Source organism: Marmota marmota, unplaced genomic scaffold, assembly GCF_001458135.2.
Source record: "Marmota marmota marmota unplaced genomic scaffold, marMar, whole genome shotgun sequence".
Classification (NCBI taxonomy): domain Eukaryota; kingdom Metazoa; phylum Chordata; class Mammalia; order Rodentia; family Sciuridae; genus Marmota; species Marmota marmota.
The window spans coordinates 3,574,195-3,590,600 of NW_026000169.1; the positions used below are offsets into that span (position 1 = coordinate 3,574,195).

Below are 16,406 nucleotides of genomic sequence, written 5' to 3' on the forward strand. Positions count from 1 at the left end.
GCAAATTTTCTGTGTTGCTTCCATGATAAATAGGATATGTATTTCAACCACAGAAGGCCGCAGCAGGGGGGCAAATAGGATAGAATGAAAATTGTATGAAGTCGTGTGACTCTTTGGCTGTTTGTTATTGAAACAAAAAGGATGAAATGCAGGAAATGAGAGAATGTCTGCCACAGGCTTAGCAGTGGGTGGCAGTGGGGATTTCATCTAAGACCAAAACCAGTTTCACACCATTTTGAACATATTTTCTTTAAGTGTCTTTCATTAGGAACCCATTTTCTCTATATGTGAAACTCTGGAAGTACTAGCCACAGAGTCGAAACAATGTACATGTATGTGCTAGCTTCTCTGAGATAGTTTTGAAAAAATGCACTAAGTTTTTTTTTTTGTAATAAATGCTGATGTTCATTTTAAAACACATGAGAAAATGTGTATGTGTCTGGATGGTGAACAGACTTTTTATTTTCTTCCTACTAACAAAAATGATAATTCGAGTCTCTGTTTTTATTTTTGAAGGGTAGGGGATTATTGTTTAGGAGGTACTTCTAAAATGAATCAAAATGTTGTTTACTGTAAAACAAATATTAGCTTCAAAATGGATTTAGGCATATTAAAAAAATCTTAGTTTCACTGTGTATATGATTTAAAACCTGCATTCAGTCACATTTTTATAAGTAGAAATATATTTTGTATACTCCGAGAGGAGATCATGCTCAAAGGGATGTTGAATGTGGTTAACTCCTACAGTAACTTAGTTGGTACTTTTTTTTTTCTTCAAATTTCAGCACTTTAGTATGGACACTAAGCAGCACAGAAACAACAGCAGTTAATAATGTTATTTATTTTGGAGTGGAAATTGCATTGACTTCAGTTCTACTGCTGGTCTAAGTAATCTTGGATAAAAATTTACTTCTTTGGACCTGCTTCCTTATTTGACAAAGAACTATCTCCAAGTTCCCTGCAGTGCTGTATTATATAGCGCTCTGAGTTGGCTGAGTACTTCTGCTTTGGTATCCAGTTGAGAGAATTTGTTCTGGGTGTGTATCTCTCTTTGTATAAATCTTTCCAAGCAGAAAGAGCTGTAAGGCAGGCAAGAAGAACCACATAGGGAATCCAAACACCAGTGGGTCTAATCTGTCTGAATCCCACCCTTTTACTATGCAGATACAGAGAGCCTCCAGCCATTCAAACACAATGCAATGTGCCTCCTATGCACCAGCATAGAAATGTGTGTACCAAAATGCAGTCTCTCTCCTCTCCAAATGTCTCCAACACACACGTGCACACACACACACACACACACTCACTCACTCATGGGCACATACACAATTGAAGACAATCTAAGTCTCTGTGTGTATCCTCTTCTATGACTCACATTCTTAGAGGGCAATTTAGCTCTTGGAGGTAGAAATCCAGTTCTTGGTTGAGATTGTACAATATGGATTCTGTTTGTCTACAACCAGAATTTTGCAGCCATCCCCATTAGGGGTTTTCTTGATTAGATGGTCCACATCCCAAATATTACACACTTGAGTGGTGGTTTGTTCATAAACAATTACTGGCCTTTGACAAAGATTTTATTTGTCTGCTGTGAAATGCAAAAAAAAAAAAAAAACAGGGAAACTAAAATCATTCAATGAAAAGGATTAAATGGTTTATTTTTTTTTGTATCCTTCAAAACACTGGATATTTTTTTAAAAAACTCCCATTTTTATGAAACAGAAGTTTAAATATGTGTAGATTTAGTTCCCTTCACTTTCTACCCCTTACATCTCTAATTGAAATTCTTATGATAGACCCTCTTTATAAAAAATCGAAACAAAATAAAACAAAAACGAACAAACAAAAACCAGTGGGCTTGCCATCTAGAAGTTTGGGACTACTACAGTAGCAAGCAATTTCTTTCTAGAATTATTTTGTAACAGTAAATATTCAAGTTTTGTTAATATGTAGAATGGTATTTATGGCTTCCAACTACATGGAGCAACAATTCTGTTACAAGTTTAAAATGCTGTCCCTTGTTTCTGAGGAAGACTGAATTCGGAATGAAAGACTATATTTTCCCCTAGCTATGTCAGTTTGCTCTGTAATGTAGCCATTGCTGTTGGTGGTTGTCTTGGACTTTTAAAATAGCCATGACTTCAACAAAGGATCTGGTCTTCTCTATAGTAATGTGAAGTTAAGCCCAGGAAATGCTAATTTCTCTTGAATCAAATGAATTGGAGTCTCCTTTATGGCAGAACATTAGAGGTTTCTAGTGGTGTGCACACCCACACAGATCCCAGTCTCCAGAGTGAAATCTAAAGGAAACCATCACCTGGGAGTGAGTCATGCACCTGTTACTCCTGAAGTCCTAGGACAGAGCACTCTTGTTGCCTAGTAGCCACAGTACTCTCCTAGCAGAGCTGAGCGAGGGCACTCAGAGAAATCTTGCCATTCTCAGTGATGAAGCCTGCATTGCCAGCAATGGAAGCAGGCTGGTTCTATTAATAGCAGTTGTTTTTCAGAATGAATAAAACAAAAGGAAAATGGTCCACCTAAGACTAATTAAAAATAATAGCATTAGTTACTGGAACATATTCAGAGCAAGAGCAAAAAATGATTATGAGATCCTTTTTAGAGCATTTCATCTTCATTGAGATGTGTGAGTATAACAAATAATTAGTATTTTTTAAACTCCTGTTGATCATTGAGATTCTCAGATAATCTCTGTAAACTTATATAAATAATGAAAATATAAGAAGACAACAGGTGTCTACTTAAGTGAGGAAAGCAATAAAAAATAATTTTTAAAAAACAGGTGCATTTTTAGATCCAAATAGATCATCTTAAATTTAGTGTGTCTATATTTAAAAAATATGTTGAAAAATTTTGATGAACAAAATATTTAAAAGAAAAATCCTAGAAGAAGAATAAATGCAGAGAGATATGCTAGGTTAAAAACTTGAATAGCATAAAGATATGAGTCTTCTAAAAATAATTTTTAGTTTTACTGCAATTCCAATCAAAATCATATCATATTATGACAGTTTTGAAAACTGACCTGAAAAAAATACACTGGAGAAAGTAGCCAAGATGATTTTGTAAAACACAGTAATGAAATAAAATTTCTTAGTAATGCTGAGTAGTAAAATATTGCATACAAATATCAAGAGTGTACTATTGAATGTGATGTGAAAAGCGAATCTAAATTGTGTCCTATCATAAATGATTTACTACACAAAGACAATACTGAAAGTAATGTGGGGAAGATAGGAGTTATTTAACTATGGGAAAATTGCTCAAATATTTGGAAAAAAATGTTTGGTCTTCACCTTGTACTTCTCACTCAAGTAAGTATTGAATAGACTTAAAAATTAAATATTAAAAAATAAACTGCAGAAGCATTCATTATTTCCTGTTCAGTCCTCCTTTACAGCATCATCTGATATATATCTATTTACTTACTGATTCTTTTCTTTACTAGACTGTTAGCAGGAAAAAAAAAAACAAAAACAGAGGTTTTTCTTTTTTTTTTTTTTTTTGCCAATGAATTTATCTGCAGTATCTGAACATGACTGACACAGAAGGCAGTTCATAAATATTTGTCAAATGAGTAAATGAAAATAATAAGGCACAAGAGAGAAAGAAGGCTCCCCTTTAAGCTGAACATATGTAACCTTGGAGTAATAACAAAAACCAAACCAAAACAAAAGAGCTCAGAAATAGTCTGCCCACACTTTATGCATAAACATTATTGTTACTTTCAAGATCCGAAGACCACACATTTTGCATCTTTATTTAAACACATTTTAGTCTGATTCATAGGAGAGAAGAATTGGTGGGAGGACATAGTTTATTCTTACACTTTCCCCAAATTGGTATTCAGAACTTTGGGATTTTGTTAAACTGCCTTCAGCTTGCCATTCTACCCCACACCAAATTTGCTTTGTCTGTTTTTTTTTTATTTTTTTCTCATTGGAGTGAGGCTCTTTTTTGATGGGCGGGCATCATATTGCCACTTCCTTATGTCTTAGGTTTAACTTAGTCTCTTCATTTTCACGTTAAAATCTTGCAGGGTTCTAAGCATATACAACATGAAACACAGCTCTTGCCTCTTAGAGAGATTCTTTGCATGATATGATAACTATCTTACTTCCAAAGCAGCTGCAAGGGGCTTTAAAATGTCATAATGGAAGATGATAGAAGGAAACAAAATTTGACCTACCGAGGGTGGGATCATATTCCCAGATGAACCGTTTGGTCAGAAATCTCACTACAAGAGCTGTGGGGGGGAAAAAAGAACAGCATGTCAATCAAATTTGCGCATTTGATAGAGTTCTTAATCTTCTAAAGAAAGGGAAAAGGTTTATACAACTTTATATGCATTTAATATTTCTGTAGTGAATATAATCCCAATAAATTTATGTTTATTTGAATACTTTTTCAATTTCATATTGAGGCCTAAAACTGAAATCATGTTGTAATGTGTTTATTATACATTAATCAACAGCTTAGATGTGTACCTTCAGTCAAAGGGTTAAAAACAAAAATATCACCATGTGACAATGCTCATCATACAAAATTTTTAGGAATACAATGATTTCAGATAAAAAGAATCAAAATAGAGGTGTCCAAAGTTTAAATACCGATAAAGAGTGGACAAAATTATGTCATTTGCAGGAAAATGGATGGAACTAAGAGAGCACAATGTTAAGGGAAATAAGCCAGACTCAGAAAGGCAGTATCATGTGGTTTCTCTCTTATGTGAAAGCTAGAGGAAAAAGATAGATAGATAGATAGATAGATAGATAGATAGATAGATAGATACATACATACATACATAAAAATAGATCTCTCCAGGCATTTGGCACATGCATGTAATCCCAGATGTTTGGGAGATTGAGACAGGAGGATTTAAAGTTCAGGGTCAACCTCAGCAATGTAGCTAGGTCCTAAGCAATTCGGTGAGACCTTGTCTCAAAAAAAAAAAAAAAAAAAAAAACGGGTTTAGGATGTAGCTCAGTGGTTTAGTGTCCCTGGGGCTTAATCCCTAGTACCAATACATACATACTATGAAAGTAGAAGGGAGACCAATACAGTAGGGGAAAGCAGATAGAAGGGAGTATTGAGGAGTGAAATTGATCCAATTATATTATATGCAAATACTAATATGCCAGAATGAAATCCACTATTCTGTAGAGTTAATATGTACCAATAAAAGAAAGATTGACAATCATGAGTTAAAATCATGATAAGTTTTACTATAATGGAAAGATCACAAGCTAGTATTGTAGATTATAAAAACATAGATATTCAAAATTAAGAATTCTACTGAAGATTCATTAAAGCTCCTCCAAAATAACATTGATGAAATACAGTCAGAGCCAGGTCTGGAACTGTCCTAAGCACTTTACATGAAGGAATGTCTCAAACCTCATTCCACCCCTGAGGCAGGTACTATGTCCCATTTTTTAGATAAGGAAACTGAGGCCCTGAGAGGCTAATTCAGTTGCACTCATCTAACTAGTTAGTGTCTGAGTCAGGATTTGAATTCGGGAAATTTGTTTACAATGATTAGAATGTATCCATTGTATCCAACTGATTTTAAATCCTAGGTCACCTGAACCATATTTCACTGGAGTATGGGTTGGAGAAAAAAATCGGAGTATATGGACTCTATTGTCCTTAAAAATTGATGGGACATATGCTGAACATTTTCCTATACTTGTATTAGAGTTGATTAATACTGGTTGTTAATACTAGGAAAGATTTCAAAGGGGTCATCACAGATGCTTTGAATATGGACTGAAAACATTGGATCCTTTTTCTAGAAACATGTACATACAATTTGGCATGAAATTACAGCAGACTTTCAAGCCCTCTGGAGACCCTTGATGGTCTCCCTGGGATTCCACTGACCTTAACTAAAGAATCAATGTCTTTCATTTTCTAGTTTTAAAATATTGGTTATTAGTACATTTTTATTTTTACTGAAATGCCTTGAATGTAGTAGCCAAAAGATACTCTTGAAGAAATAATACTAATTAGTTGAAGATTATTGCCATTCTTTGTCTGTTGTCACTTTTAGGAATAACAGGGTTTTTGCCTGCTATCCTAGTGTCTCATGTGGGAGATGACAGTGAAAACTGAAATGAGGACTTTATAAAAGAGACCATAGCCACTGGAGACTAAAAGTAGCAGTGTCCTTTCTAATTACAGAGTGTGAGGCTGGATTTGAGCCGAATCTCTGCAGAGCCTAAAGTAGCAAGGCCACTGACCCTATAATCCTTCCCACAGTGAGCCTATCTGTGGTTTGATCTGCAATGTTCACAGTCTGTCGCTGTTCATTCTCTGGAGACTGGGATTTTAATTTTTTTTTAATATATGAAGTAGTAAATACAGACAGATTTTTTTCTCTTTTTAAAATTAGCAATGTTAGTAAACATAACTGCCCATGGGATTCAAAGAGTTTCATCTTTTGTTAGAATATGTAATTTTAACTATGAAGGCTGTAACCTAGAGAAAATAATTGTCATCTTTAAGAAAGGAGATATCAAAATTAACTAATTTTCTTTTTTTAAAAAAACATTTTTTAGTTGTTGATAGATGTTTATTTTATTTATTTATATACAGTGCTGAGAATTGAATCCAGTGCCTTACACGTGCCAGGCAAGTGCGCTACCACTGAGCCACAGCCTCAGCCACCAAATTAACTAATTTTCATATAACTGAAATTGGAAGTTCTCCCATTCCAAAATCATTGAAATGTTAATCATTTCTCAATCTTTCTGAAATGTATTAGGCACTTGCTTTTCAAAATAAAATACACTGAACATAATTACATCATTTTTAAATGTCTGGATCTGGTTAAGAATCTTGATTAGTGGCCTGTGCAGTTATGCAGCAATACTTTTGTGAAGTGGATGAAGCAAAATAAATCCAGAGTGCTAGGGCTTTCAAAGTTTTAAAGCTTTTGAATGTGCATATATAATTTTATTCTTCCTTCACATACTACATCTGTCTTCTTTGGCTACAGCCACTGAAACCACCTCTAATAAACTACCTGTTCTTCTCTGTTGTTATTTTATTATGTCATAAATTGATAAGCCACATTTAAAAACTTGTTACAATTTTGTATAACACAGGAGGAAATTAGCTCTGGGGTTAGGTCAGAAAGAACATGACTTCTATGCAACATCGAGTCATAGTGTTTGTTGCTGAAAAAGTTGTTCCTACCGACTTCTGAGTTATTGGCTCCATTTTTACAACATAACCAGAAAGGCTAATTCAGGTAATCCCCATAAATATTTTCAAGTATTCTTTTAAAAGAGACACATGTGAATAATTATTTTTAATAACATAATCATGCATTTCAGAAAATCTATTTCAAATGTTTTAAAGACACTGAAAAATTGACATATTAGCTATGCAGTCTTTGAAGATATGATTTCATGTCTTATAGGTTACTTATAGAAAAGAGTTCTTCAAAAATGTTTCAATTTAAAACTATTAAAGAATAAAAATAATAATTTTACATCTGTGGACATGATGTCTTTTCAAGGTTTTATTATTACTTAAATTGTGTCTGAGGTACTTAGGTGACATTTCACCATTTACTGGTGTGATCATCAAACATCATCAGTATTATTTATTCCCAATTTTTATTTTAAGTTTACTACGGAACATGGTAGTCATGTGCAATGTATCCTTCTGTCTCACCTCCTCAGCCACTGTGGCTCCCATTGCCTGTTCTCACCGTTAGCACCCAGTTACTTCCTCAGCAGCTCTGCTTCTCCAACCCTCACAACCCCTTAGACTACTGTTCACAAAGCAGCCAAAGATTCTGTCAAAACATAAATCATCTCATGTTATATCTTCACTCTCAATTCTCCCTGACCTTGTGGCTTTATCCAAATCCTTATGGAGTGCTTCTTCCATGCTGTGTTCTGCTCTAAGCATTTGGAATAATCCAAAGATCCCTGACCTTGTGGGGTTTACCTACTACTAGGGAGCTACTGCTACTACTACAGCCACCACCACTGATGAGAGAAATAAAACGACCAAGATGATTCTATATCATTATTTTTATCATTATGCTTGATTTCCTCTTTGTTATTGTTTTTTCATTCTTTTATTTGTTCATATAGGCTATACATTACATTAGGAATCATTTCATCCATAAATATATAGAATAAAATTTGCTCTAATTAAGTCTTCAGTTTTTCCCTCCATACTCTCCCCTTCTCCCTCCCCTTGTTTCCTTTATTCCACTCTACTTATCTTTCTGCTATTTATTTACAGTTTTTTTAAAATTAGTGTCTCATAAATATATACAAGATTCACTGTAGTATATTCATATATGTACATAGAAAACTTAGGTCAGATTCATTCCACTCCTTTTCCTTTATCTCATCCCTCTTCCCTCTCCCTCAATCCACTTCTGCTACTCTAGTGGTCATCATTCTCCTCCTCCTCCTCCTCCTCCTTCTCCTCTTCCTCCTCCTTCTTCTTCTTCTTTCGGGAGGGGGTACTGGGGATTAAAGGAAGGACATTCAATCACTGAGCCACATCTCCATCCCTATTTTGTATTTTATTTAGAGATAAGGTCTCACTGAGTTGCTTAGCACCTTGCCGTTGCTGAGGCTGGCTTTGAACTCATGATTCTCCTGCCTCAGCCTCCGGAGCCACTGGGATTATAGGCATGTGCCACCACTTAACTCTTTCTTCTATTTTGATGGAATCCCCCAGTCATTTATTTTCTCTCTTTTCTTATTTATTTTAGACTAGCTTTTTCATATCAGAGAAAACATTCAAACTTTGACTTTCTCGGTCTGGCTTATTTCACTTAACATGATTTCTTCTTCTCTATTGCTGAGTAATACTCCATTGAGGACATAAATACATTTTCTTATCCATTCATCTGTTGAAGGGTACTTAGTTTGGTTCCATAGCTTGGCTATTATAAATTATGCTGCTATAAACATTGATGTGGCTATATCCTTATAGCATGCTGAGTTTAGATCTTTTGGATATATACTGAGGAGTGGGATAGTTGGGTCATATAGTGGTTACATTCTTAGTAAAAAAGGCACCATACTGCTTTTCAGAGTGGTTGCACCAATTTGTAGTCCCAACAAAAACATGAAAGTGTATCTTTTCCCCAAATCCTTGCCAACATGGTAGACTAAAAACTACTTATTGAATAGATGAAAAAGATGCATCAGTATATGCCACAGATTACCACCTTTAACAGTTAAAGAAGCAGAAGAAAAATTAACACAAAAGAGCTCACATTAGAATCATGCCATCTTTCCATCTTTCCATAACTATTTTCTTGAAAGGTTATAAGAATATATAATTGAAATCCTTTATAGTAGCTATTCTATGATCCTTACACAAATTATAATTCTATTTTTTTATTAAAATGATTATTACAAAAAGTGGTCTAATTTTCTTTTGAATTCACACTCTCTCTTTCCCAACGATGCTGGGTGAAGTTTTTGTTTTGAGTTAAATGATGACGTTGATCATCTTAACTTCCACCACAAGTCTGATATAAAGTTTTTTCTCCTGAGTTTTAAGGTTTGACCTGTTTGGTTTGTTACAGTTAATTCTCTGTATTCTAAAATTATTTTTTTCTTCTCCACTGCCTTGAAAACCCATACTTTTCTAGTAAATATGTTAAACAGATCTAATGACAAGCTTAAGGAAGAATATTTTCCTCCTTTTGCTTAATTTATAACCTACTTGGATAACTCTTCATCATGTGTGATTCATTTTTAGTATTACTAGACTATAAATTTCCTTATTAATGAAAGTTTGTTTCTAGTAGAATGGAAAATTCAGTATGGAGAATTTAACCCAAGGAAATATTTTTAAAAGTCAATGTCATAAATCAGGGGGATGATATTCTATTCATAAGTAGAGCTAACTGGCAAAATTGCTACATTAAAATACCCATGCTATTTTAAAGATTAACAAATTTGCACTGGTTACTCAGAATAATTCTTCATGTGGTTATAATGAAGAGAGAAGCATCACAAGTGCCAATTTTAAAGATCAAAATAATATGTTTAAATTAAAATTGATTAGATATGTTCTGTACAATAAATATGTTAGAAAGAAATAAACTTTTCATGGTAAATGAAAACTGACACTGATATTCTTACATTCTAAAAAAAAGTTAAAAGCCATACTTCAGAGAGATGTAGACAGAATTTTCAGATGGTAACCTTTAGGATAATACTCTAAAATTCTGTTATGCCATTAGTTTTCACTTATATAGTTTATGAAATAATGTGATTAGCAATGTATACTTTAACAAAAATTACCTGCTAAATATCTGGGATTGTTTTTCTCTCTATTGGTATATGATAAATCTATCCCCAAACACAGTGCACACAATGATAAGTGCTTATTTTAAGGCAGAGAAAAAACTAGCATGCACTTACGGAGTTATGGTCAGTAGTTGGTGGTATTGGAGAAATTAAGCTGGAAGTGTTTACAATGGACAGGCCACATTTTTTATAAGAGAATTTTTGTTTCAATGAGGAACATTTCAAGAAACACAACTCATAATCTGGTCATCATTAATACCTTCTGAATTTTGCCTATAATTCTTGTAACATACATAAAATGAAAACTCTTGGTTTAATTTAAACTATAAGATAGTGCTTTTTCATTTCTTAACTTATATAATAATGAAAAGTTATTATGGACCTATATTTGTAATTTATATTCTTTGTATTTTGTAAACTATGAGACCTTCATTTGAAAAAACAACAACAAAAACAAAAAACAGTTTTAAGTTGTAAAGACCAGGTAACTTTAAAATACTTTTTAATGGACAATTCTGTCCATTAAGACAGGTCTGTCATAGTTTTAAATACTCTGTGAAAAATAAGAATTTTTTTTTTCTATATAAAATGCAGGCAAACATGGATAATACTAATACAACCATAGTCTATTAGGGTTTGGGGTAAGTACAGCTATCGCTTATTTTCTTAATTATTTTTCTCATTTTAATTTACAACCAAATTTCTCAATTTTTAATAAATAGAAATATTAAAACTTAAAAACTGCACAAAGATATTATAAAAAACTTACATAATATTCTAAGTGTGAAACTTTTCAAAAGCAGGATGCACCCAGGAAAAAGAGTGTCTCCTTCCTTGCCTCTTCTTCTTTTTCATTTTATTATAGTAATTGCTTGACCTTAATACCAACAAAAACCCCATAAAGCAATGGTATGTATTACCAAGCCCACACAAGTTGCAAAATCAACACTCAATCTCTTTCAGTTTGAATTTTATGACCTATACTTAAAATGCCATAATAAATAAAGCAAGCATTAAAAATAATGAAAGAGAGAAAGATGAGAAGGTTTAATATCACTTGGGAATTGTTTATTCACATCACTGAACACAACCTTAATTTAAAAGTACTGTAAAATTTATAATGGGAAAAAGTTTTAAATTAATGCAGTGATGTTACTATCATCCACCATCATTTACTGAGTGTGCACTATTAGGTCAGACATTGTGCTAGATATCTTCATATATTTCATTAATTTCCACTCCCTTATAATATGAAATATATAAATATGGATATGGATGACTATCAATGTAGAGATTAAACCTGAAATTATTTATATTTTTGCCTAAAATACAAGCCTACTCTTTCAGGCCTCAAGATCCACAGTCTTTGAGTGCATCACCCTAACTCAATGCAATCCCCTCTTTTCACAGATGAGGAATTTAGAACCAGAGACCTTAGGGGTCTTATTGGTACTCTATTATCATTAAACCCTCAATGTGAAAAAGTTCACAAGGAATGTTACATATAGCTTATACATGGGTACATTGTTACACACATACATACAGGTATTCTTCATTTTGAAAAAAGACACATTGTCTTACTCAGCATTCCTTTTGTTACAAAAGAAAAGAATCAAAACCCTGCTAAACATAAAGTTCAAATTATCTCTCAAAAAATGGTTTTCCAACATGCAAAAATCAATACCTTTGAAATAAGTCAACCCCCCCCCCAAAAAAAAAAAACAAAGGCCAAATGTTTTCTCTGATATGTGGATGCTAATTTACAATAAGGCTGGGAAGACTGGGGGAGTGAAGGAGAGGAGAGGAGGGGATATGGGAATAGAAGGATAGAAGTATGAAACAGATATTATTAACTATATTATGTTACATATATTACATATATGTACCTACATATATGACTGCATAACTGATGTGATTCTACAACATGTACAATCAGAAAAATGAGAAATTATACCCCATTTATGTATGATATATCAAAGTGCATAAATGCATTCTAATGTCATGTATAACTATTTAAAACAAAAGAAAATCAATAGCTTTCCTATATGCCAACAATGAATCTGCTGAGAAAGGAATCAGGAAAATAATTCCATTTACCATAGCCTTAAAAAATACTTAGGAATAAATCTAACTAAGGAGGTGAAAGACTTCCACAATGAAAACCACTGAATATTAAAGAAAGAAATTTCTTCAGAAGACAGAAAGCTCTCCTCTGTTCATGGATAGGCAGAATACATATTGTTAAAATGGCCATATTACCAAACATAATACACAGATTCAATGCAATCCTCATCAAAATACCAATGACATTCTTCACAGAACTAGAAAAAAACAGTCCTAAAGTTCCTTTGGAAGAATAAAAGACTCAGAATAGCCAAAGCAATTCTAAGCCAAAAAAGCCATGCTGAAGGCATCACTATACCAGACTTCTTATACTAAAAAGCTATAGTAACATGATACTGGCATAAAAACAGACACATAGACCAATGGTACAGAATAGAAGTTGCAGAGACAAACTTACACATCTACAATTACTTGGTTCTCCCCAGAAGTGCCAAAAACCTTGGAGAAAAGATAGTCTTTTCAACAAATGGTGGTGGGAAAACTAGTTATCCATATGTAGAAGAATGAAACTAGACCCTTAGCTCTCACCCTGCACAAAAAGCAACTCAAAATGGATCAAAGACAGGAATTAGACCAGAAACCATGCAACTCCTACAAGAAAATGTAGGGTCAACACTGTAGTAAAGGAAATAACTTTCTCAAAGGACCCCTAACGTTGAGAAAATAATGCCAGGAGCTAATAAATGAGATGACATCAAATTAAAAAGCATCTACACAGCAAAGGAAACAATTAGAATGTGAAGAGATAACCTGTAGAATGGGAGAAAATCTTTGCTATCTACTCTTGACAGAGAAACATCTAGAATATATAAAGAACTTGGGGCTGGGGTTGTGGCTCAGCGGTAGTATTCTTGCCTAGCATGTGTGAGACGCTGGATTCGGTCCTCAGCATCACATAACAATAATAAAATTAAAAATATAGTGTCCAACTACAACTAAAAAATATTTTTTTAAAAAGAGCTCAAAAATTTGATACCAAAAATCAAGTAGCCAATTAATAAATGGGAAATCAAATTAAACAGTCATTTCTCAAAAGAAGACATACAAATGGTAACAGAAACATGAAAAAAATGTTCAAAATTGTTAGAAATGAGGAAAATGCAAATCAAAACTACTGAGAGTTCATCTCACACCAGTTAGAATGGCAATGATCAAGAATACAAATAATATTAAATGCTGGAAAGGATGTGAGAAAAAGGAATACTTTTATACTGTTGGTGGGACTATAAATTAATATAATCACTCTGGAAATCAGTATGGAAATCTGAAAAGACTAGACATGGAAGCATCATATGACCCAGCTGGTATTTATCCTGAGAAATTAAAGTGAGCACAGTGTAGCAATATGTGCATATCCATGTCCACCATATAACCCAACTATCCTACTTCTTGGCATTTATCCTAAAGAATTAAAATCAACGCGCTATGGGGATTCATACATACCATGTCAATAATAGCACAATCTGCAATAGCCAAGTTATGGAACCAGCCTAAGTGTCCCTATTGATGGATGAATGGATAAAGAAAATGTGGTATGTATACACAATGGAGTTTTAGTTGGCTATAAAGAAAAATGAATTGATGTTATTTGTAGGAAAATGGATAGAACTAGAGACCATTATGTTGAATAAAATAAGTTAAACTCAGAAGGTTAAGGGTCATAGGTTTCCTCTCATATGTGGTAGCTAGATAGGAAGAAGGAAAAGAAAGGTGGGAGCAGATCTCATGAAAATCAGATCAGTAGAAGAAAGGGCAGGAAAGTAATAGGAGGTAGGGAGAGAAGAAGAAATACTGGGGAATGATATTGGCTAAATTATACTGTTAAATTGTGTATAGTGTGCATGTATAAATTCCATCAGCATGTACAACTATAAAAAATTGCAAATCAGGGAAGAAATAACAACTGAATGTGGAATTTTTTGTAGGATCCATATAAGTAAAATAATAATAAAAATAAATGTATAGTCTAAAAAAAATGATTTTCTAGAGGTAAACTTCTAAATATTTACTTTTATTGCCTCACTATTGAACATGACAATAATAATTTACCATTATTAATTTAGTAATATTATAGATAATAAATTATTAGTAAACTTTAATAAAAATATTATTTGAAATATAGTAAAAAATCACTATATATTTGGGGTGCAACATAAATACCTTTGGGCTGATTTTGCTTAACTTGGCCCTCTTAAAATTCCAAATAAACTAATACTTATTCAACATATTGGGAGGTAATACAGAATAAAACTAAATCAAGTAAAGGAGAAAATATGCTAGAATACAATAGACTTATACATAATGTTACTCTTCATCAGATAGTACATCTATCCGTAGTAAGTGATGAGGTATATTTTCCCTTTTAAAGTATCCCCTGGCCTTGCCTTGCAAGTAACTGCTCCTTCTGTGACATGGAATTGTCACTCATTTCATCTCTGTTACAGAAGGCATACACCTATTTTGTAATTATTCTTTTATATTACTGTATGCCTTACCCATTATAAATGATCTAAGGTCTGAGATTAAATCTTACTGATCTTTATCTTCATCATTATCATAAGTGCCTGATAAATCATATATGCCCAATATACATTTGATAAATGAATGAGGAAACATTTAAAATGTGAATAAATTATTTGGTTCCAATTTTACTATTTTACTGGGGTCTGTATTCTGGAGTGTTTATATTGTTTGAAAACCATGGTCTTTAAAGTAGAACTTCTATTTCTTGAAAATATATCAACTATTTCTCAGGTTCAATGTCTGGTTGAGATACCCATCTGGTCTGCCTGCCAGATGATTATGAAGCTGAGGATTTGCTTGACCTCAGCTTGCCAGGCCAGAGAAGAATCACTATCCCTACCCTCACACTACAATCAGTTCTAAATTTCATTCCAATCCCTTAGGTAGTCAACAGTTTTCAGAGATTTAAAAATAAACATTACTCACAAAACAAGAAGACCCCCCTACGTTAGATTTGTGAACAGTTTCTTGGGGAATTAATTTTGTGAAGAAAAATACCTATTTATTAATCATATTAGCTATTGGATTACAGTGTATATTCTCTTGGTAAATTCCATTAGGTAGGTTTTAGTTGTTTAAAATAAAAACACTAAAGGAATGTTAAATAGCCAAAGGGGAGTTAGGTATATATTGGATACTGACTACAAACTTATTTATTTCTCAAGAAAACTCTGAAAAGAAGAAATTAATGTTCCTACTTTACACATAAGAAATCTGAGGTAAAAAAAAAATGAATACACTTGTCTATGCTTAGAGAGCAGTTAAATGACAGAACTGAAATTGAACCCAGTTTTATTTACCTTAAAACACATGCTTTTTCCAATACACAATATTTACCACTATATGTTAACATTTCTATGAATACAATTTAATTCTGCATGGTTGAACTTGTTTTTTCTTATGAGCATATATCCCATGGAGAAGCATTCTTTGAGAAAAGAATTTTTAGTTCGTGACTAGAGTTCTTCTTCAACAGAGAAAATATCCATGACCAGAAGCCATGGCAACACAGAATAGGAATTTCAAGAAACGAAAGGGAAACTTTAACATAAATAAGACTTTTTTTTTCCTCTTCAAAAAGTCTTTAAGAAGGCAGCATATGAGGAAAATAAGAAATATACAAAATGATGTAGATATAAAGTAGTATGTGGTAAGCAACTGTCTAATTAGTAGTTTCCTTAGTCATTAAGAAGTTCATTCTATCAAAAACAATAACAAAAAATTAGAATTTTAGGAACCATTTTGGCAATGAGAAAGACAGCAAAGAAAATCAGATACACTTTCTATTTTTGAGGAGTTTTTGGTCCCCTTTCATGTCTCAGGAAAAATAAAAAGATGTGTGAGTAATTTGGAGTACAATCTAATAATCTAAATCCTGCCTTGAGGCCTAGCATTCTTCTTGTAAGGACTGCTTAAATGAAGGAAAGCCAGATGCAGGGT

The 16,406-nt window shown here is 33.1% G+C and overlaps 1 protein-coding gene across 2 annotated transcripts in view; it reads right to left on the reverse strand.

Annotated features, from left to right (window-relative positions):
- Rerg (RAS like estrogen regulated growth inhibitor) overlaps positions 1–16,406 on the reverse strand; it is a 117,872-nt gene that overhangs the window by 8,937 nt on the left and 92,529 nt on the right. For both annotated transcript variants that reach the window (XM_015498200.2, XM_015498202.2), the window contains exon 3: positions 4,208–4,264. In XM_015498200.2, the coding sequence (XP_015353686.1) occupies positions 4,208–4,264 (57 nt within the window). The remainder of the gene's footprint in view (positions 1–4,207; positions 4,265–16,406) is intronic.